Genomic DNA, 25102 nt, shown 5'->3' with positions numbered 1-25102 from the left:
ATTGGACAATGGCCGTTTTGTGGGAGGGGCCTGTGAACGGTCAATTACCATTTTATACTTTAATTATCATTAAAACCTTATTTGATTTGAAAGACTGTTGGTGGTAAATACTATCCAGCATTAAGTAAAGTTAGCAGCAGTCTCGTACAGATGCAGCATGCATCGTAGGTTTTGTTTTGTGTGAAAACAAGGTGGAATGCAGTGAGGTTTTACAGCAGGGATGGGCAAACTGAGTCCTGGTGGGCCACTGTACTGCAGAGTTTAGTTCCAACCCTAATCAAACACACCTGAGCCAGCTCATCAATGTCTTCAGGATTACTAGAAGCAGAGATGGTTTTGTTATTGGGAGATACAAGGGTCCGTGGCTTTACCATTGGAGAAAGCATAATGGCCAACTTGGATCACTTGTACCTTGATAACCAATCACATTACAGCCTGCCCTTGACGTCATTGAATTTCGTTCAGAGATGTGCAACAGTCAATCACCATTTGCGGATACCATAGAAATGAATGAAGTGAATAGAAGTGCTGTAAACTAAATCCTACCTGTCGCGCAGTTGTCCATGACTTCTCTTATAAAACATCACTTTTTCGGTGTAAAGTCTAAAAATAGGTCAATCCAAAATTAATGTTTTAAGAGTAAACATGTTGAAGATTAGTTGAGAGGCTGTCGATTCATAAGCAGTCTATTCAGCATAGTGAAGCCTCTCCTCCATTGACATCCATTAAAAAAAACAGCTTCTGGTCTCCTTCCCTGCGTATTGTAGCGTTACACTATTTTTTGCTAACCTTGTAGGCTTGCCTTAAAAACCAACGCCCCCGGTACCGGGGGCAAACACTTTGTTATGATGTCCGTACGTTCTTTTTATAGGCTTCCATAAGGTATCACCCAATTCATGGTATCATTTGAAAGCTTAGAATCTAAACTATACAAAGAATACCAACACTTTCGTTTTTATGATACATATCAAATGAAATATTAGCTTAAATATGCATTGGTCCCAGGCAAAAAAAAAATCCGCTTTATGATTGCGAAGAAATATTTCTACAAATATTTATTTGATATATATTTCACAAAACTGTAAAGTCATATATAACAACAAAGCTCTCATTCTAAGGAATTGGTCAATGTAGGTTATTACATTGTGAGACAATTATAGATCGAAATATCTTCAAAATAATCACGCCGTGAAATACAATCAAACAGAGGTGACAGATAAAAGTATCACATTCCTGCTCCGATGTCGGCTTCAGTGAGCCGCAAACAGCCACATAATCTATATCACCTTTTAGCTTAGGATGTTATCTTTCAAATGAGACCATTTTCACGTTTCTGTGAGCTTTCGTTGGTAAGAAAAAGCATTTCGAATGAACTGAGAGGAGACACGCTCTGAGTGCGTAAGACGCGCAAGACACCGAATCTCCAAGCCATCTACATACAAGCGCTAGGCTTAGTTTTGCTACTGGTAAAGGCAATGCATTTAGTATATCTCATTCTAAAAGGAACTAAGCTCGCGTCACATATCAGACGGACCTTTCACAAGACGGGATTCCAACCGACGCGGACCTGCTCCCTAGATCACTTCCGGGTGACCACTCCGGGTGACTGATCTGCGAGTTCACGTGTGTTATTATAGTTTATGAACTGTTTTGATTTCTATAATTGCATCTAGAAAGATAAAAGCATCAATGGCATTGATAAAAGCGATCTTTGGAAGTGCAACTAAACTTACCCAAACGCAGTCTTGAGAATGCGCACACTCAAAACTTCTCCAAATCATCCATTTAGAAACCAGCTGTGCCAACTGTGCCAACAGTGCCACATCTTCAATCTCCAATAGAACCTGAAACAAAGAAATCACTGTTTATACATAGTTTCTGCACTGTAATAATATCCATTTCACAATATCAAAATGTAGATTTACTGAAATTACCATTTTATTCAACTTATGCAAAGTTTGAAACTATTGCGCAAACATACTTTCCATATCCAAAACATTTGACATTTATTTTCAAATAATAGTTTATCAGATTGGTTGCTGTGCTTTCACATTTCAAACTAACAATAACTTTATCAAAAAATGTATATAAACATTGTTAATGCTGAAAACCCATAAGGTGTACGGCATCACATCTCCAGGAGGCTGGCCGGTGATGTTGAGGTGATGCACAACACAGGTGACAAAACTGATGCCCATATAATGAATGATATAAATCTGGAGGATGAGGATCCTGTTCTAGATTGTAATAGACCACAGATTTTAGGCAAATCATTTGTAATTTGATAAGTCTTGTATCTTCTGAAAGAATAAAATGATCAAAATCATAAAGCGCCTATTTTTAGGGCCCAAGCCTTGAAAAGGCGAAGGCCCTATTGTTTTCCTAAGGATTATTTATTAGGGCCCAAGCCTTGAAAAGGCGAAGGCCCTATTGTTTTCCTTAGGATTATTAGGGCCCAAGCCCAAAGGGCGAAGGCCCTATTGTTTTCCTAAGGATTATTTTTTTTTTTCTCCTCTTTTATTTTTCTTACGACTATTCGGGCACTTTTGGGGCCCTTAACGTGCCCGAAAACTCTTGAAACTTTGCACGCGGGTCAGAACCCGCGGCCATCAGGGCCGGGCTGAAGCTGGTACCCGGGCGTGGCAGGGGGGCTCGACAGCGCCCCCTGGAACGGGGTCCGAAAACTTGGTCCAAAAATCAAACACGCTTGCATGTAAGAATATGAAACTCGGTACACATGTAGATCTCATCAGTTCATATATACTTCATACTCTTACTTTTTACCCCAGCCCAACAGGAAGTCGGCTATTTAGGGTTGTTTGTAAAACGCATGCAATGGAATTTAAAGTACTTCTCCTAGAGAATTCAAAGAAATGCCACGAAACTCGGTCAGCATGAAGTCAAGACATTGAGGATGAAAAATTGCGAGGGGATTTTTGATATCTCGAACGGTTTGGCCGTGGCGAGGAAACGAAATTATGGCGAGAAACGTGAAACAGGAAGTGTGTTATAACTTCTGCATACATTAACTGATCTTAATGAAACTTCAGCAGTGTGTTCGCTGTAAGAGGGCGATCACATGGATGTGACTATTGTGAGTCAAAGTTATAGCGCCACCAACTGGCAGCAGGAAGTGTGTCACTTTCAAAATGCTTCGAAATCACCCTCTTATTTTAACCCAATTTGCTTCAAACTTCATCTGTATAATGTAAACACACGCCAGATGTAGACCTGTGAATGGATTCTTGATATCTTTGATACTGTTGCCGTGGCAACACATCAAACTTTAAAATTCTTTTTTGATGCTTTTGAGACTCTTAGCATGCTTGAAATTGCATGAAACTCGACAGACACGTCACATTTATTAGCCAGTAGACATGTGCAAAGTTTCAGAAATGGGCGTGGTGCAGGGACTCAGTAGCGCCACCTTTTGACAAAAGTGAGATGGTTAGTTTCATAGTTTTACCTGCAATCTTATAACTCGGTAGGCATATTGTTCAGATCAAGCCGGACAACTTTCTAATTTACAGATTTTGGTTCCGAACAACAGGAAGTCAGATATTTTGGTTTGAATGTGGATGCTTTGGAGTAATCTCTGTCCCTCTCTCCCTCTCTCTGCGTACCTCTGTGTCTGTGGGGGGAGGGGGATGTGTCTGTTTGAGTGACAATGCTTTTAATTATTGTTGATACAGGTTTCGAGGGCTTTTGGGGCCCTTAACATCCTCTAAAACTCTTGAAACTTTGCACACGGGTCAGAACCCGCGGCCATCAGGGCCGGACTGAAGCTGGTACCCGGGCGTGGCAGGGCGGACCGACAGCGCCCCCTGGACTGGGATTCGAACACTTGTCCATAAATCAAAGACACTTGCATGTAATAATATGAAACTCGGTACACTTATAGATCTCATTGGGATGAACAACTTTCGTGCACTAAGTTTTACGACATCCCAACAGGAAGCCGGCTATCATGGTTTGTTTGGAAACGCATACCCCTGAAATTATATTTAATTCTCCTTGGGAATTGATCGGATTTCAAGCAAACTCGGTCAGCATGAAGTCAAGACATTGAGGATGCTAAATTCCGGAGGGATTTTTGATATCTCGAACGGTTTGGTCGTGGCGAGGAAATTAATTTTATGACTAAAAAAGGACACATAAAGTGTGTTATAACTTAGCTCGTTTTACCTACAGTTACAAAACTTGCCACGCATATTGTTCTCATCAAGCCGATCAATTTTCTAATTTAAAGTCATTAGCTCTGAGCAACAGAAAGTCAGATATTGTAGTTTGAATGGATTTATTGTCCCCCTGCCATTCTCTGTGTGTTTGTGTGTGTGTGTGTGTGTCTGTGTGGGGAGGGAAGGGGAGGGGAGGGGAGTGGAGGGAGGGTTGGTGTCTGTGTTTATGTGTGTGTGTGTGGCTGGTATGATTTTTCCTGCATTAAAGGATAAAGAAATCTCTAAGTCCTTGTCTTTTTGCATAACAATTTTGTATTTCTTTTTAAATGACAAAATATGCATATAACCCCCATCTTTTAAATGTATAGTTTGCTTTAAATAAAAGTAAGATTGTATTGGTAATTGAAGCTGAATGAATTTAAAATTAATGTGCTATATTTCAATATATTTGTTTTCCTTAAAATTTTAAAACACTAACCTCATTCTCATCTGAATTACACATATTTTTTTTTCTCTATAAAATAATACTCTGACTAAAAACACATTTGATGTTTATTTTTTAATCAATGTGTATCTTAAAGGGGTCATATAATGGTACATGCACTTTTACAAGTTGATTGTACTCAAATGTGTGTTGGCAGTGTCTGTACACAGCCATCATATAATGATAAAAATCCATCCAGTGGTTTTGTTTTAATCTCCTTATATGTTTTCCCCTGCCTCAAATCAAGCCGTTCGAGCCTGTGACGTCACAAGCTCGCACGCCCCTCCCACGATTGTTGATTGACTGCCGCGTTTCAACACAGACCCGCCCTCGCTCGTGAGCTAGCTGTCAATCATAGTCCGCGTGGACCGGCGCGGTCATTGTTGATATGCTGGAGCTCACAGCGCTGAGAGATCCAGGGAAGAAAACATTTGAATTCGCCACTGAAGTAATGACATCGCTGCGAGATCTAGTGAGAAGCATTCACATTTCTCCGTTATTAACCGTAGATCTCTATTAGATCAAACAGCGCTGACGTGGACACCAGGAGAAATAGTGTGCCGTGAATGAACTAGTAATACTTTACGTCCACAGACCAGCAACATTCACCATGGATTTAATATAGTAACACTAAATGTAACCAGTTTGGCTGGAATAGTGAAATGAAATGCTTTCAAGTACTTCACACATCTTTTTCCAGCACTTCAAAACTCAAATATTATATAAATAAATATATGAAGAGTTCAGATGCAAAAGCCATTTGAAATTTTCTTCTAGAATTATCATTTTTATGAAGCTTGTATATTTAAGTTCAGTAATTTCACTCAAATGACAATTAATAGGTAATCTTCATTGCCATTTAAGTGAAATTACTGAACTTAAATATACAAGCTTGATAAAAATGATAATTCTAGGAGAAAATTTCAAATGGCTTTTGCATCTGAACTCTTCATATATTTAAATGTTATTTTTAATGTGATTACCAAAACATTATTTGTTCATCCTTCAAAGATGACACCCATTTATAAACCTGAAAGTTTCAAGATGTAGGAAAACTCACACTTATTTAAAAAATATTTTTTCTTTTAACAAATAGGAAATTTCTCTGGCATTTCTTACTTTTTGCTGTATCGAAAACGTACCGAACCGTGACTTTAAAACCGAGGTACGTACCGAACCGTGATTTTTGTGTACCGTTACACCCCTACAGGTAAAATAAGTGTTTTCTTACAATATTTAATTTTTAATTAAAGTATATTACAAACTTTTAATTTAGACCCTAAAGAATCATATTAGCTTGTACAAAAATGGCATTATATGACCCCTTTAAAAATAAACAGATTAGTGCTCTGTTTGAGGACAATCCTGTGTGGGGAGGTGGCAGGGGGATTTCTCTTTTGGGTGAGATTTAATTTAAATTATTGTTTTTCAAGGTAGCATTCTAATCAGGTAAAGCAAGTAATATTCTCTGTATCTTTATATAAATATACACACACATATATATATATATGTATATATATATCACTCTTCGAGTGATAGTTTAGTTTAAACACCAACTCATACATAGGGCCATACTGCCCTCTTGTGTCCAAAATTATATACATATTTGGTATGTGACTGAGGACCGAGAGCTTTTAAATACGGACGTCCAAACATGGACATTGATAATGGTGGCGCTTGCAGAGCGCTCGAGGGAATTCCTATGGAAGTAGGAATGAACTAAAAAACGTTCGCTCTTCTGCTCGCTCATCGCCGTGGACGCGCACCACTATGAATGCCCGTGCAGCCGTTAGTTTCATTTCAAAATTAGCGCCTTTGGCGCCTCTGGGGCTGATTGCTTGAATTGTGAGTTCAATAGCCTATTAGTCTTCATGGAAAACACTTCATCAAAAGAGTATAATGATTCTATTCGCGTTTGGTGTGAACGCAGCATAATGAAGAGGCTGCGATGTCAAGATTGCAATGCTGCGCTGAATTGTGTGTGTGTGCGTGTGTGTGCGCGCACGAGAGAGAGAGAGGGAGGGGTGCGCGGGCGCGATCGAACGGTGTGTGTTATGAATGCCCGTGCAGCCGTTAGTTTCATTTCAAAAATAGCGTCTTTTCTGGGGCCGATTGCTTGAATTGTGAGTTCAATAGCCTATTATTCTTCATGGAAAACACTTCAACAAAAGAGTATAATGACAGATTGGCTTAAATAGGCGCTTTTACACAAAATATTCCTTCATCATCTATTCAGTCTAAATAGCGATAAATTTCGCTCTATTCACGTTTGGTGTGAACGCAGCATAATGAACAGGCTGCGATGTCAAGATTGCAATGCTGGAGTGTGTGTGTGTGCGCGCAGGAGAGAGAGGGTGAGAGATAGAGAGAGAGATCTTTTGCTTTTAAACTGTGTGTGTGTGTCTGTCTGTGTCTGTGTGTATATATATATATATATATATATATATATCTTTTTTTTTTTCTCTCCAAAATATTCATATAACCCATATCTTTTAAGTGTATGGTTTGCTTTAAATTAAATTAAGATTGTATGTTTGGTAATTGAACCTAAATGAATTTAAAATTAACGTGCTATATTTGAGATCAATACAATCAATGTTTTCCTTCATTTTAATCAACACTAACTTTATTCTCATCTGAATTATAAATAATTTATTTTTCTATAAAATAAAAAATCCTGAATAATCCAGACCAACTAGAGTGCACTTTTCCTACAACATCATCAGTGCTGAAGCAGAACTACCAGAGCCGTTCGGCAGATTTTCATTCTTGTGTGCTTATTTCATGTGTCCGTTAAATCCAAGACCGTCTGTAGGGCGTTTCATTTTTCATTTTAGGTTTCAGAAGGTTGCTCATGCATACATTGTGGTTGATATGTGCCCTCGATGCGCACTTTTGCAGAGCCCACACTGATGCAAGTTCTACAGCACACTTCTTTTCGACAGTCAAAGCGGGGTTACGTTTATGCACGACGTGCACAATAACCCTAAAGGCACCGGGGTGGCGGTGCCGCCGGCTTCTTTTATATATATATATAAATATAGCTGCGAGCAGCGATGAAGGGCCAAAGCCGGCGGCACCGCCACCCCGGTGCCTTTAGGTAACTAAAGGCACCGGGGTTGCGGTGCCACCGGCTTGGGCCCGCAATCGCTGCTCGCAGCTATATTTATTATTATTATTATTATTATTATTATAACGACTATTCGGGCACTTTTGGGGCTCTTAACGTGCACGAAAACTCTTGAAACTTTGCACACAGGTCAGAACCCGCGGCCATCAGGGCCGGGCTGAAGATGGTACCCGGGCGTGGCAGGGGGGCTCGACAGCGCCCCCTGGAACGGGGTGCGAAAACTTGGTCCATAAATCAAACACGCTTGCATGTAATAATATGAAACTCGGTTGACATATAGATCTCATCGGTTCATATATCCTTTGTACTTTTACTTTTTACCCCAGCCCAACAGGAAGTCGGCTATTATGGTTTGTTTGGAAGCGTATGCCCCTGGAATTCGATATACTCCTCCTAGAGAATTCAACCAATCGCAACGAAACTCGGTCAGCATGATGTCAAGACATTGAGGATGAAAAATTGCCAGGGGATTTTTGATATCTCGAACGATTTGGCCGTGGCGAGGAAACGAATTTATGGCGAATAATGGAAACAGGAAGTGTGTTATAACTTCTGCATACATTAACTGATCTTGATGAAACTTCAACAGTGTGTTCGCTGTAAGAGGCCGATCACATGGATGTGACTATTATGAGTCAAAGTTATAGCGCCACCAACTGGCAGCAGGAAGTGTGTCACTTTCAAAATGCTTTGAAATCACCCTCTTATTTTTACCCGATTTGCTTCAAACTTTATGTGTATAATGTAGACACTCGCCAGATGTAGACCTGTGAAAGGATTATTGATGTCTTAGATACTGTTGCCATGGCAACGCATCAAACTTTAATATTCTTTTTGGATGCTTTTGAGACTCTTAGCATGCCTGAAATTGCTTAAAATTGCATGAAACTCGACAGACAGATCACATTTATTAGCCAGTAGACATGTGCAAAGTTTCAGAAACGGGCGTGGTGCAGGGACTCAGTAGCGCCACCTTTTGACAAAAGTGGGGGGGTTAGTTTTATAGTTTTACCTACAATCATAAAACTCAGTACGCATATTGTTCAGATCAAGCCGGACAACTTTCTAATTAACTGTCATTAGCTCAGACCAAGAGGAAGTTGAATATGGTGGTTTGAATATGGTCATTTTCTCTCTCTCTCTCTCTGAGCCAATATGGCAAGCCGTTTTAACATTTAATCATTTTAACCTTCTAGTCTCTATTTTCATGCTTCTAGTACTTATTTTTTAGATACTAGTATCTATTCCATTAAGTACTAGTACTTATTCATTAGCGACTAGTGCTTATTCTTTAGTACTAGTGCCTATTCTTTAGATACTAGTGCTTATTCTTTAGATATTCTTTTGAATGCGTATTAGTAGCTAATGAATAAGTACTGGTATCTATTTAATAGGTACTAGTATCTAATGACTTAGTACTAGTATTTATTGAATAAATACTAGTATCTATTAATAGGTACTAGTATCTAAAAGGTCATTTTCTCTCTCTCTCTCTGAGCCAATATGGCAAGCCGTTTTAACATTTAATCATTTTAACCTACTAGTCTCTATTTTCATGCTACTAGTACTTATTTTTTAGATACTAGTATCTATTCCATTAAGTACTAGTACTTATTCATTAGCGACTAGTGCTTATTCTGTTTAGAATATTCAAAGTGCTTATTAGTTTAACCCTTTAAGGCCTTGTCTTTTTGGATATATATCTTTTTTTTATAAAAAAAAAATGTGCATACAACCCATATATTTTAAATGTATTATTTGCTTTAAATTAAATTAAGATTGTATGTTTGGTTTTTGAACCTAAATAAATTTAAAATTAATGTGCTATATTTCAGATCAATATATTTGTTTTCCTTCATTTTAATCAACACTAACTTTATTCTCATCTGAATTATAAATAATAATAATAATAATAATTCATTACATTTATATAGCGCTTTTCTAGGCACTCAAAGCGCTTCACATAGAAGGGGGGATCTCCTCAACCACCACCAATGTGCAGCATCCACTTGGATGATGCGACGGCAGCCATATTGCGCCAGAACGCCCACCACACACCAGCTTACTGGTGGAGAGGAGACAGAGTGATAAAGCCAATTAGTGTATATGAGGATGATTAGGAGGCCATGATGGACAGAGGCCACTGGGCAAATTTGGCCAGGATGCCGGGGTTACACCCCTACTCTTTCGAAAGACATCCTGGGATTTTTAATGACCACAGAGAGTCAGGGCCTCGGTTTAACGTCTCATCCGAAGGACGGATAAAATAACTTATTAAATAACTTATTTCTGTATAAAATAAAAAATCCCGAATAATCCAGACCAACCAGAGCGCACTATTTCTACAACATCATCAGTGCTGAAGCGGAACTACCAGAGCCGTTCGGCAGATAGCGAGCAGATATTTTGTGTCACGTTGTGCACAATAACCCTAAAGGCACCAGGGTGGCGGTGCCACCGGCTTTTTATATATATATATATATATATATATATATATATATATATAAATATAGCTGCGAGCAGCGATGAAGGGCCAAAGCCGGCGGCACCACCACCCCGGTGCCTTTAGGTAACTAAAGGCACCGGGGTTGCGGTGCCACCGGCTTGGGCCCGTAATCGCTGCTCGCAGCTATATTTATTATTATTTTTACGACTATTCGGGCACTTTTGGGGGCCTTAGCGTGCTCAAAAACTCTTGAAACTTTGCACACGGGTCAGAACCCGCGGCCATCAGGGCCGGGCTGAAGAAGGTACCCGGGCGTGGCAGGGGGGCTCGACAGCGCCCCCTGGAACGGGGTCCGAAAACTTGGTCCATAAATCAAACACGCTTACATGTAATAATATGAAACTCGGTACACATATAGATGTCATCGGGCCGAACAACATTCGTGCTCTAAGTTTTACGCCAGCCCAACAGGAAGTCGGCTATTTAGGGTTGTTTGGAAACGCATGCCCCTGGAATTTGATATACTCCTCCTAGAGAATTCAACCAATCGCAACGAAACTCGGTCAGCATGATGTCAAGACATTGAGGATGAAAAATTGCCAGGGGATTTTTGATATCTCGAACGGTTTGGCCATGGCGAGGAAACGAATTTGTGGCGAATAATGGAAACAGGAAGTGTGTTATAACTTCTGCATACATTAACTGATTTTGATGAAACTTCAACAGTGTGTTCGCTGTAAGAGGCCGATCACATGGATGTGACTATTGTGAGTCAAAGTTATAGCGCCACCAACTGGCAGCAGGAAGTGTGTCACTTTCAAAATGCTTTGAAATCACCCTCTTATTTTTACCCGATTTGCTTCAAACTTTATGTGTATAATGTAGACACTCCCCAGATGTAGACCTGTGAAAGGATTATTGATGTCTTAGATACTGTTGCCATGGCAACGCATCAAACTTTAATATTCTTTTTGGATGCTTTTGAGACTCTTAGCATGCCTGAAATTGCTTAAAATTGCATGAAACTCGACAGACAGATCACATTTATTAGCCAGTAGACATGTGCAAAGTTTCAGAAACGGGCGTGGTGCAGGGACTCAGTAGCGCCACCTTTTGACAAAAGTGGGGGGGGTTAGTTTTATAGTTTTACCTACAATCATAAAACTCGGTACGCATATTGTTCAGATCAAGCCGGACAACTTTCTAATTAACTGTCATTAGCTCAGACCAAGAGGAAGTCAGATATTTTGGTTTGAATGTGGATTTCAGATTCTGAGTTTTTAGCTACTCCTCCTAAGTAGTTTATTTTATTCACGCCAAACTTTTTCAACATGATGAAAATACATTGAAGATGCTAAATTGTGAACGGATATTGAATATCTCAAACGGTTTTGCTATGGTCGAGGGATTCAAGTAATGTCAAAAAAAGAATCAGGGCATGTCTCATATCTTTCTAAAATGTAATTATACACCATTTATTTTTATATAAACTTATACAAATATTAGAACTAAACCCATTTTATTCCTTTTTTTCAATTTAAGAATTATTTTTAAGTTTAAAAACAGCCAGAATGGTTGTTTAGTCAAAAATAATAATAATCCAAATCATATATAGTGCTATACTGCCCTCTTGTGTTCAAAATCAGGTAGGCCTATTGAATTTATATATATTTATATATTAGGGATGTTACTATGGGAATAATCTCCCAGCGGTTAATCAACGTGTGATTGTGTAAACCAATTGTGTAAACCTCCCGCTGGGGGGGTTTAAAAACACTAACTTGAAAGCGAAAGTATAATATGGACGTCCGCACGGACATTGATAGTGGTGGCGCTCACAGAGCGCTCGAATGAATTTCTATGGAAGTAGAAATTAACTAAACGTTCACTCTGTTCTGCTCGCTCGTCGCCATGGACGCGCACCATGAATGCCAGTGCAGCCGCATACTTTTTAGTGTCACTAAAATTAGTGCAATTTCGGGGGCCGATTGCTTGAATTGTGAGTTCAATAGTCTATTATTTTTCACGGAAAACACAACAATAAAAGAGTACAATGACAGATTCGCTTAAATAGGGGCTTTTACATAAAATAGCCTATTCCGTCATCATCTTTTCTGTCAGCTCTTCGTGATTAATGAAATTTGACTCCTGTTGCTGATCTTTGCTGCAACTTTCGTTCAGCTCACAATTTAGTAAGCAAACATGTTTCAAATGTGTTTTTATTTTATTTTTGTGTATGTGTGTATATGTATGTATATATATATATAAATATAGCTTATGTTTCAAATATGAGTTAATTAACAATCGTTGGAAAGAATTATATTTTTAAACATTACACTAAACCGTCATTAGGTGTCGCCAGGCGACCGTCTTAATGAGCGAGTCATTGATTCATTCGTTCGAACGACTGAGTCATTCATGAATGAGACAGATGTTAATGGATTGATTGGTCATTGAATCTTTGAGTCAACCGATTCGTTCAAAATGCTGAATCATTCAGTAATGAGAACGCGATGCTGTGAGATGTGCGATGGTTCTGCTGTGATCTTTGTTTAACTATTTTCGCTGCTGAAACAGAAAAAAGTCAATATTGCATCTAAAATGTAAGTGATTTGACTTGTGTGTGTGTGTGTGTGTGTGTGTGTGTGTGTGTGTGTGTGTGTGATTGTGTGTGTGATTGTGTCTGTTACAGTGATAAGAGTTTAACCCTTGTTAAACTTTAGGCCTTGTCTTTTTGGATATATATCTTTTTATATTAAAAAATAGTCATACAACCCATATATTTTAAATGTATTGTTTGCTTTAAATTACATTAAGATTGTATGTTTGGTAATTGAACCTGAATGAATTTTAAATGAATGTGCTATATTTCAGATCATATAGGCCTATTTGTTTTCCTTAAAATTTGAACTAACACTAACTTTATTCTCATCTGAATGATAGATTATTTATTTCTGTATAAAATAAAAACACATTTGATTTTTCTTTTTTAATCAATGTAGAATGTGTAACTGAAAAAATAAACAGATTAGGGCTCTGTTTGATGACAAGAAATGAAAACCAATGCGATATGATGAATGTCCAAAAGATGGCTCCCACAGACTGTTTTTAAATAGGATTGTTTGATATTTTTTGCTTTTAAACTGTGTGTGTGTGTGTGTAAGAGATTTTGGTTGGGTGACAGTTGTAGTTTACAGTTTGACAAGAGTTTATAGTTTGACAAAAGCACAATGTTGTGTTTTATTGCGAGTGTACACAAATATAAGTAAACACTTTGCAGTTTGAATAATGTCCTGTATGAACAAAAGGACGGAGTATGTCTTTATGTCTACATTGTTCAATTACGCCACACACACACACACACACAAACACTATTTTTCTAATCAGATCAGGCAAGTAATATTCTGTCTTGGCTCTTAAAAAAACAATATATATATATTTATGTATATATATATATATATATATATATGTGTGTGTGTGTGTGTGTATATATATATAAATATAGCTGCGAGCAGCGATGAAAGGGCCAAAGCCGGCGGCACCGCCACCCCGGTTATAGCGCCACCAACTGGCAGCAGGAAGTCTGTCACTTTCAAAAAGCTTTGAAATCACCTGATTGCTTCAAACTTCACTACTATGATGTAAACACACGGCAGATGTAGACCTGGATGTAGACCTGACCTTTCAGAAGGTTGCTCTCGCATACTTTGTGGTTGACATGTGCCCTCAATGCACACTTTTGCAGAGCCCACACTGATACAAGCTCTACAGCACACTTCTTTTCGACAGTCAAAGCAGGGTTACGTTTTTGCACGTCGTGCACAATAACCCTAAAGGCACCAGGGTGGCGGTGCCACCGGCTTTATATATATATATATATATATAAATATATAAATAAATATAGCTGCGAGCAGCGATGAAGGGCCAAAGCCGGTGGTACCGCCACCCCGGTGCCTTTAGGTAACTAAAGGCACCGGGGTTGCGGTGCCACCGGCTTGGGCCCGTAATCGCTGCTCGCAGCTATATTTATTTATATATTTATATATATATATATATATATATTTATTATTATTCTTTTTCTGTCAACCTTTCGGGCACTTTTGGGGCCCTTAACGTGCTCGAAAACTCTTGAAACTTTGCACACGGGTCAGAACCCGCGGCCATCAGGGCCGGGCTGAAGCTGGTACCCGGGCGTGGCAGGGGGGCTCGACAGCGCCCCCTTGAACAGTCCGAAAACTGCTCCGAAAACTGGGTCTATAAATCAAACACGCTTGCATGTAATAATTTGAAACTCGGTACACATATAGATCTCATCGGTTCATATATCCTTCGTGCATTTACTTTTTAAGCCAACCCAACAGGAAATCGGCTATTTAGGGTTGTTTGGAAACGCATGATCTGGCATTTGAAACACTTCTCCTAGGGAATTCATTCAATCATCGCCAAACTCGGTGTGCATGAAGTCAAGACATTGAGGATCCCAAATTGCGAACGGATTTTTGATATCTCAAACGGTGTGGCCGTGGCGAGGAAACGAATTTATGGCGAATAATGGAAACAGGAAGTGTGTTATAACTTCAGCATACATTGACTGATCTTGATGAAACTTCAGCAGTGTGTTCGCTGTAAGAGGCCGATCACATGGATGTGACTATTGAGAGTCAAAGTTATAGCGCCACCAACTGGCAGCAGGAAGTGTGTCACTTTCAAAATGCTTTGAAAGGACCCTCTTATTTTTACCTGATTTGCTTCAAACTTCACTACTATAATGTAAACACACGGCAGATGTAGACCTGTGAATGGATTCTTGATATCTTAGATACTGTTGCCATGGCAACGCATCAAACTTTAATATTCTTTTTTTATGCTTTTGAGACTCTTAGCATGCCTGAAATTGCTTGAAATTGTATGAAACTCGACAGACAGATCACATTTATTAGCCAGTAGACATGTGCAAAGTTTCAGAAACGGGCGTGGTGCAGGGACTCAGTAGCGCCACCTTTTGACAAAAGTGGGGGGGTTAGTTTTATAGTTTTACCTACAATCATAAAAATCGGTACGTAAATTGTTCGGATCAAGCCGAACAACTTTCTAATTTACAGTCATTAGCTTGGACCAACACGAAGTCAGATATTTTAGTTTGAATGTGGTTGTTTTCTCTCCCTCTGTCTCTCTCTGACAGAGAGAATGCACCCACAAAATCATACATAGGGGCATACTGCCCTCTTGTGTCCAAAATTATATTTATATATACATATATTTGGTATGTGACTGAGGACCTACAGCTTTTAAATACGGACGTCCACATTGATAATGGTGGCACTTGCAGAGCGCTCGAATGAATTCCTATGGAAGTAGAAATTAACTAAACGTTCGCTCAGCTCTGCTCGCTCGTCACCATGGACGTGCACCATTATGAATGCCAGTGCAGCCGCATACTTTTTAGTGTCACTTTAAAATTAGTGCAATAACGGGGCCGATTGCTTGAATTGTGAATTCAATAGTCTATTATTTTTCACGGAAAACACAACAACAAAAGAGTACAATGATAGATTCGCTTAAATAGGGGCTTTTACATAAAATAGCCTATTCGGTCATCATCTTTTCAGTCAGCTCTTCACTCTCGTGATTAATGAAATTTGACTCCTGTTGCTGATATTTGCTGCAACTTTCGTTCCGCTCACAATTTAGTAAGCAAACACGCTTCAAATGTGTTTTTATTTTATTTTTGTGTATATATATGTGTGTATATATATATATATATATATATATATATATATATATATATATATATATATATAGCTTATGTTTCAAATATGAGTTAATTAACAATCGTTTGGAAAGAATGATACTTTTAATATCACTAAACCGTCATTAGGTGCCGCCAGGCGACCGTCTTAATGAGCGAGTTATTGATTCATTCGTTCAAACGATTCGTTCGAACGGCTGAGTCATTCATGAATGAGACAGATTATGGATTGGTCGTTGAATCTTTGAGTCAACCGATTCGTTCAAAATGCTGAATCATTCAGTAATGAGAACGCGTTGCTGTGAGATGCTCGATGGTTCTGCTGTGATCTTTGTTTAACTATTTTCGCTGCTGAAACAGAAAAAAAGTCAATATTGCATCTAAAATGTAAGTGATTTGACGTGTGTGTGTGTGATTGTGTCTGTTACAGTGATTGTTTAACCCTTGTTAAAGTTTAGGCCTTGTCTTTTTGGATATATATCTTTTTATATTAAAAAAATAGCATACAACCCATATATTTTAAATGTATTGTTTGCTTTAAATTACATTGAGATTTGTATGTTTGGTAATTGAACCTGAATGAATTTTAAATGAATGTGCTATATTTCAGATCATATATTTGTTTTCCTTAAAATTTGAACTAACACTAACTTTATTCTCATCTGAATGATAGATTATTTATTTATGCACACTACCGTTCAAAAGTTTGGGGTCGGTACGATTTTAAATACTTTTAAAAGAATTCTCTTCTGCTAACCATGGCTGCGCTTATTTGATTAAAAATACAACAAAAATCAGTTATAGTATTAAATATTATTCCAGTGTAAATCAGCTGTTTTCTGTGTGAATATATAGTAAAGTGTAATTTATTCCTGTGATCAAAGCTGAATTTTCAGCATCACCAGTGTCAGTGTCTTCAGTGTCAAATGATCCTTCACAAATCAGTATAATATGAGGATTTGATGCGCAAGAAACATTTATTATTATTATCAATGTTGAAACAGTTGTTTGTCTGTCAGTTGTACAGTTTTTTTTTTTTTTTTTTTTTGGATTCTTTGATGAATAGGAAGTTCTAAAGAACAGCATTTGTTTGAAATAGAATCTTTTGTAACATTATAAATGTCTTTACTGTCCTTGATAAATAAAAGTATTGATTTCTTTCCTCCAAAAAATAAAAATAAAATTCTCACTGCCCCCAAACTTTTGAACGGTTGTGTATAAAATAAAAACACATTTGATTTTTCTTTTTTAGAATGTGTAACTGAAAAAAATAAACAGATTAGGGCTCTGTTCGAGGACAAGAAATGAAAACCAATGCAATATGATGAATGTCCAAAAGATTTTTTTTTGCTTTTAAGCTGTGTGTGTGTGTGTGTGTGTGTGTGTGTGTGTGTGTGTGTGTGTGTGTGTGTGTGTGTGTGTGTGTGTGTGTGTGTGTGTGTGTGCGTGTGTGCGTGTGTGTGTGTGTGTGTGTGTGTGTGTGTGCGTGTGTGTGTGTGTGTGTGTGTGTAAGAGATTTTGGTTGGGTGACAGTTGTACTTTACAGTTTGACAAAAGCACAATGTTGTGTTTTATTGCGAGTGTACACAAATATAAATAAACACTTTGCAGTTTGAATAATGTCCTGTATGAACAAAAGGACGGAGTATGTCTTTATGTCTACATTGTTCAATTATGCCACACACAAACACTATTTTTCTAATCAGATCAGGCAAGTAATATTCTGTCTTGTCTCTTAAAAAAAACAATATATATATATTTATGTGTATATATATATATATATATATGTGTGTGTGTATATATATATATATATATATATATATATATATATATATATATATATATATATATATAAATATAGCTGCGAGCAGCGATGAAAGGGCCAAAGCCGGCAGCACCGCCACCCCGGTTATAGCGCCACCAACTGGCAGCAGGAAGTCTGTCACTTTCAAAAAGCTTTGAAATCACCTGATTGCTTCAAACTTCACTACTATGATGTAAACACATGGCAGATGTAGACCTGGATGTAGACCTGACCTTTCAGAAGGTTGCTCTCGCATACTTTGTGGTTGACGTGCCCTCAATGCGCACTTTTGCAGAGCCCACGCTGATACAAGCTCTACAGCACACTTCTTTTCGACAGTCAAAGCAGGGTTACGTTTTTGCACGTCGTGCACAATAACCCTAAAGGCACCAGGGTGGCGGTGCCACCGGCTTTATATATATATATATATATATATATATATATATATATATGTATATAAATATAGCTGCGAGCAGCGATGAAGGGCCAAAGCTGGTGGTACCGCCACCCCGGTGCCTTTAGGTAACTAAAGGCACCGGGGTTGCGGTGCCACCGGCTTGGGCCCGTAATCGCTGCTCGCAGCTATATTCTACTTTTTGTTTACTATAGCACAGACAACATATACTATAATATTTATCACATTCAGCAGTGTTTTATATAATTTCAAATGGTTTTCTGTAAAATTACACTGGAATATTTCATATATACCACTGGATATGGTTATGAGCAGAGTTTAGATTTGGGTAGGTGGAAATTACATAAAAAAAAGGTAATATTCCTCCCTTCAGATTTATTTTAATATCTTTTTCATTTTTTATTATAGAGACAAAAATCTTTTTTCCTGTGTTTGCTGCCATCTAGAGGAAATAGCCATACTTGTCTGCAGGTTGCTAGAGCCCACAGGGCCTGAGTTATACACTTTCAAAAATGAATTTAAAATTAAAAAATCAAAAAGCGCCTCTTTTTTTGTGTGTTTATTACAGCTCAGACAACATATACTTAAATGTTTATCACTTTTAGCACTGTTTTATGAAACTGCAGAGGGTTTCCTGTAAAATGACACCAAAACTGTGTATTTAGGCCAAAGTATGTGGGAATGGGAAGCTTTTTAATTTGGGTAGGCCAAATTCAGGCGGAAATCCACAAAAATGGCTTGGGGCTTTACACAGCTTTGCTAGAAGGCTTCAGTCAGGTGAGTTTGATCAGGGTTGGAGCTAAACTCTGCAGTGGCCCTCCAGAGCCGAGTTATCCCGATGCCTGTTTTACAGCCTTTACAACCCAGTGCTGCTGAGGGACATTATATTAATTAATGTATGAACAAATTTATAGCAATGTCTGTCTTCAGAAAAGTTTCGATGGCATTTTCTTTTCATCTCACCTCAGCAAAAACCTGACAGATTTTTTATGCGATGTTGTAAATTTGAACCAGTTGATGAAAAATAAGCTAATGTGCATTCTAAAAATCGAAACAATTCGGATAATGAGGTATCTAGTACGGTGACCGGGAGGGGACATGTTCGGTTTACTTAGTTTTGTCGCAATGCGCAAGTGTTTTATGCTACTTTCAGCACGACGCAGTTATCATTTTCACGTCCTACGCCACGTTGTTTAAATAGCAAATGCATTTGTGCGCCCATGGGCGTGCTGGTCTGAAAACGAGGTGTGTTCAGGCGCATTGTTGGCGCGTTGCTATTTTGAGGCAACTGAAATAGAACATTTTTTGTTATTTAACTCTCTGGGGTCGGCGGTCTCGCCGGCGATACCAGCTCACTTTTTTCCTTATCAGTGCAAAAGAGACTCAAATTACTCTGTTAATTTTGATCTTACATATAAGTGTTGTACATCATTCGATCCTGTTAAGTTTGTATTTTTTTTGTGGAACCTCATAATAAAAACAAAGTGTTGTGCTTTTCGCCTAATAAAGAAAAATAAACATGATGCGCGTTCTGCGTTCTCTCTGTCAGTGAAGTCCATTCTGAAACGCGTCCGAAAAATCAACTGTAACTCTGCAAATACTCAGTCAAACAGGTACACAGGCACACAGGCATGAAGCCTGAATTGTCTTCTTTTAAATGAAGTAATTTATATAAAAAAATGTTTTTCTCATTTTATGTAATCTGTACGAAAAGAGAGAGATGATAGTCGTTCTCGTCTCAGCTCATTAAAGTTAATTTGACCACGCCCACGGAGCGCGCGCTCTATTCAAAAAACAAATGCTCTGAGGCGATCCACGCCCACACCAGCTGGATAACCACCGAAAGAGACTCAGATTTACGACGCTGTGAGGAATAATAGTACTATCTTAATAATAATCCTGGAAAAAATTACCTCAGAAGTAGGCTACAGGTAGTTTCATTTGGAGGAGCAACGGATCCAGCCGAGGAAATAGGTACATTCTTTATTTTCAAGTGCTTTGTGCTAATCGCGATATGGAATAGTGTCTGTAAACAAAAAGACTGTTTGAATCGCGTTTTTGTGTGTGAATGAATGAACAGCTTTTACCTAACTATATTCCAATACTGAGATGAGTAAAAATCGACTGAAATATGTTGAAATAAAATATTTTTGTATAAGCAACGTATTAAACTGCAAATTAACATTTATATGTCCTAATCATAAAAACGATATGTTACATATGAAAGACAAGATGTCGTTTTTACTGTAAAATACTGCCACATCAAATAAGCTTGTTTGCTAAGATGTTATTATAGTATTTGTTCGATTGTAAGCTATATTCAAACTAATTAATCCGCAACTGTGAAATATGTATGATAAAATGTATACTTTAGTATATAATACAAAGAAAGATTACATTTGAAATATAGTTACATTTTAATTGTTGTTGTAATTGTAACCTTTTTATTAAAATAGCAAAAATATATGTAGGCTACATATAAATAAATCTTAGGTAAATCTTAAAAGCTCAATATAAGCCTCCTCTTTAAATTATTTGTATTGTGTTTTATAAGTGACACATTTGGGATACATTCCCAAACTTTCTGTAAAAACAGTATGATAATTAACTGCACAATTACTATAAATTTTTACATTTGATATTATACAATTTGCAAGCACAATTTGAAAAATAAATAAATAATTGGAACTGTGAACCAATTTTGTATTATATAGGCATATATATATATATATATATATATATATATATTGTCATTGCATTGCATTCTTGTGGCTCAGTGACACACCTGAATGAAAGGGTCATTAGTATGCAGCCCCATTATGCACTCATTATGCGGGCCCATTGTCTTCTCAGGTGTGAATCACAGCAGGTCACACCCCTGCGCATATTGCCTTTCCAAACAAAAAGTTTCATTTTTAAATTTAAACCAATCTATTGTTTAATGTGAATGATAAGGCAGGATGATTTTCAGATCATTTTGAAGAAAAAACTCTAGGCCACAACACCCATTAGTCAAAAGTCTTGTGGACAGATATTTAGTATGTGTTTTGTGGCCTTATTTCAGAAACTTTAAGTTTTAGTTTTTTCAATAACCACGCATAAACAATATTCTCTCAAAAATAAAAAAATGTACATACATGTTGATAACACATTATGGTAGCCCTGTGTGTGCTAAATAGAGTGTAATTACACCTTTGCCAGTAATATGTTTATAAGCAACTGAAAAAAGCACAAATGTCAGAGTATGTGAAAACATCTCAAGGACCCCAAAACACCTTGGACCCCAGAGGGTTAAAGAGTGCGTTAGTAATATGCTTCTATAGGTGGGTCCACAACGTGCATACACTTTGTCCCGTAGATCCGTTTCCTCGCTAGAGAAGTGTTCAGTTTTTCCGCTTGCAAATTCCGCCATGTAAATAGCGAATCCTCCATGGCGCGAGCATAACTGGCTTTTAAAGGGAATATGAGATGAGACTCTGATTGGTTTATTGCATGTTACGCCCAAAACACACCCATTACTCATTAAGAGAATAGGGACAACCCTTTTAGACCATGCGCCGGGCCCGCCAACCATTTTTGCGCCGTGAGCTTTAGATCATGAAGCTTAGATCGTTAAAATAGGGCCCTTTATGTATATACATTACATTAACAGACACACACAGACACATTAAATAAATAAATAAAAATGTAAATATAGCTATCCGAAACCGTTAAAGTTGTTCAAAGCACTCATTATTACCAATTTCGTAATAGTTGAAACAGAAAAAATATGTATTGATTTTCAGTAATTTTTGTAAATTATTCCAGTTTGTAGGGGCAGCAAAATTCAAATCAGAACGACCATAATAGCTTTTTCTTCTAGGAACATTGCGAAGAATACTTTTAGGGTTTCTAGTGTGAAACATTACAAGGTTGGTTTAGCTAAATATTTTGAAGATGAACTGGTGTTAGTCCTAACAGTTTTCTATAAATCAACATATAGCAATGAAGTTTGCATGAGATTTGTATTATACAGATTATATTATACAAAACAGCATGTCCAGATTGTAATTTTTCCTACTGAACCTCAACCCTGGTTGTGGGAAAAAGCTACCAGTTAAATGTTGCTGATATACGTACATTATAGACGGTATTTATATCAGAATGTGTGTGTGTTCCAGGCACAATGCAGGTTCAGGAGAGGCAGAGGATTGTGGAAAAGAGCCGCGTGAATGAGCTGGAAGTGCCGTCCAAGAGAGAACTGGCCATTGTAAGTAAGTCCTGTCTGTCACAGTTGGCTCACTGAGCCTGAGAAAGACTGCAGATTTGAAAGCTGTTACTTAGATTCAAAGACGCATTTTATCCTAGAGATCATGGAAGTTAAAGGCACACTGTGGAACTTTTCAACCTTTATAATATATTACCAAAACCCATTGAGATGGTACATCGACTTACAATAGGTTGAATGACACGTCTGCCGAAGCCTGAAGGTGTCTGTATCGCTTTTACTAGCACTATGTAACTTCGGGTTTCGGGTAGGAACCCGAGCACAAAAAGAACTACAAAATTCGACCGCTTTACGGCATACGTCACTTCCCCCACCACCCCAACTTCCTCAAATTCTAACGTGAGAGCTCAACTCGCGTTTGATTGCCGGCGTCTGTATGTTGTCGTCATGGCTGAATCAACAGCTACTCGGAAGAAAGCGAAGAAAGCAAAGATTTTGTCAGAGGAGACCAAAAAAAGAAAAAGGGAGAGTTTAAAATAAACATCGGCATAAAAGTGTATAGCCTATATTTACTGCGAATTCGTGTAACAAAACTGATATAAGTCACAACATACTGCCGTATACAAATGTAAATGTAAATGTTTTTTTTCCTTTCAGCTCATATATGTTTGTATTTGTGTAAAAGGAAAAACAAACTGAAGACTACAAATAACGGAAATATGTAGTGAGTTATATCAGTTTTGTTACACGATTTCCTGACTACTCGATTTCATCTCCAACCCATTGCAAAGAGATCCTGAAGACGTTAATTGTTTGCTTCAGGTGTGTTTGATTAGGGTTGGAGATGAACTGTGCAGGACAGACGATCGGCAGGAGCAGGATTGGGCAACCCTTGTCAATGCGACTTACCTGATCAGACATTGTTTTCTGCGTATGCTACTTTTATTCAATTTGTTTTCTTTATAGGATTTATATTATTAATCTTATATTTATATAATTATTTTGGTCAGTAGTGAATCGATTAACTTTCTCCAACATACAAATCAAATGCCGTCTGCACACACATAAAGACACGGGAGGTTGACCGGTTGACTGTTTGTTGACTTTTGCGACAATGCTGCGGCGCTTGTGGCCTCTAGGGGCACTAGACGTGAAAATTACAGGTCGAGCGCACCCTAGTGGCCAAAAATTCCACAGTGTGCCTTTAAATAATAACAAATGTCTTTGAAAGAAAACGTTGAATTGCAGTAATAATAAAAAAAAGGCATTGCTTTAACAGTGCTTGCAATTCAATGCATTGCACTATTTTCAGGGCTTGCATTTTTGGGGGCTGGAATTCAACATGGTTTCATCAGCTTAATTTCCTAAATATTCAGTCTGTTTAAAAACAACACCTATAATATTCAACAGCCAATTATCATTCCATTTTATTTCACTTTACAAAGTGGTTCAAATTCGGCTGAATATTCCACTTTGCACATTTGGGAACTGCAGGAATAGCAGTAGAGTACCGAAGCTTAATCTCCATCTGCCGTTAGTCACCTAACCAGCAGGAGGTGCAAGCGGGTGCTAACGAGAACCAAAGCAACAGGTTGAGCCATTCATTCATTCATTCACAAAAACTCATTTAGAAATGGAGCAAGCAGTAAGTTATGATTATCAGGGCCAGTATATATGTAGGACATTTTAAAAACTTAACGTTAAAACACTGGCTTACTGGTCTACCAGTGATATAAAAAGACCAAACTCAGTCAGTGTAGACCTTATTGATGAAGCATACTATATACAGGCACGCAGTTTGTCGTTATTTTTCTTCCATAAGAGAGTAAAAGTAGCCAAAACCCTTTAAAAGAAGAAAATAACATCACACATCGCCAGACTTAAGCTGACATTCATGGCTTCTGAATAGTGATGGGCAAAATTTATTTACTAGTTTGGATTCAATTTTTCTGATTGATTACACCTCTCTGTGTTTTTTGTTTTCTCCTATTTGTCTCATTGGTGAACTTTGTTTCAGCTTTCATCATCCTGTAGCTTTTCTGCTGATAATTTCTTCTCAGATTCATCTTTGTATGCTGAGATTTAGTGTCTTTATCTTAATTTTGTACTCGTTTATTCTTCCACTTCTACATTTATACCACTTTGGCTGTATTGTTGTTATTGCTCTTCAATATTTTCCCCTCAACTAAAGAGGTTTATATCTTGCATGTAAAATCCCAAAGACACATTCTTTAAATTTCCTGGCTTCCTAATTATTAATGATCTTTTCTAAATCAGACCTAGTTTTTTTTTTCTCTAGACAATCAGTATATAAGATATGAACACCTTTAATCAGCAAGGATGAAAGTAAATACATTTGTTAAGTTAAAAAGATTTCTATTTCAAATAAATGCTGTTCTGTTTAACTTTCTATTCATTAAATAATCCTGAAAAATTAAATAAATCAGTTTCCACAAAAATATGAAGCAGCACAGATGTTTTTAACATTGATAATAATGAATATTTCTTAAGCAGAATTTAGAATATTAGAATGATTTTTGAAGGATCATGTGACACTGAAGACTGCAGTAATGATGCTGAAAATGTTGCATCACAGTAATAAATTACATTTGAAAATATATTACAATAGAAAACATGTTATTTTAAATGTCAATAATATTTCACAATATTCCTGTTTTTACTGTATTTT

The 25102-nt window shown here is 37.6% G+C and overlaps 1 protein-coding gene across 1 annotated transcript in view; it reads left to right on the top strand.

Moving 5' to 3' along the window:
* Positions 1–25102, top strand: part of ccpg1 (cell cycle progression 1) — a 121855-nt gene that overhangs the window by 93566 nt on the left and 3187 nt on the right. Inside the window, exon 8 of the mRNA XM_056265949.1 lies at positions 22367–22459. Within this exon, the coding sequence (XP_056121924.1) occupies positions 22367–22459 (93 nt within the window). The remainder of the gene's footprint in view (positions 1–22366; positions 22460–25102) is intronic.

This window comes from Rhinichthys klamathensis, unplaced genomic scaffold, assembly GCF_029890125.1.
Source record: "Rhinichthys klamathensis goyatoka isolate OS25496 unplaced genomic scaffold, OSU_Roscu_1.1 h1tg000242l_1, whole genome shotgun sequence".
Classification (NCBI taxonomy): domain Eukaryota; kingdom Metazoa; phylum Chordata; class Actinopteri; order Cypriniformes; family Leuciscidae; genus Rhinichthys; species Rhinichthys klamathensis.
The sequence above is the reverse complement of the archived record's forward strand: the minus strand, read 5'-3'. Positions and strand labels throughout refer to the sequence as shown.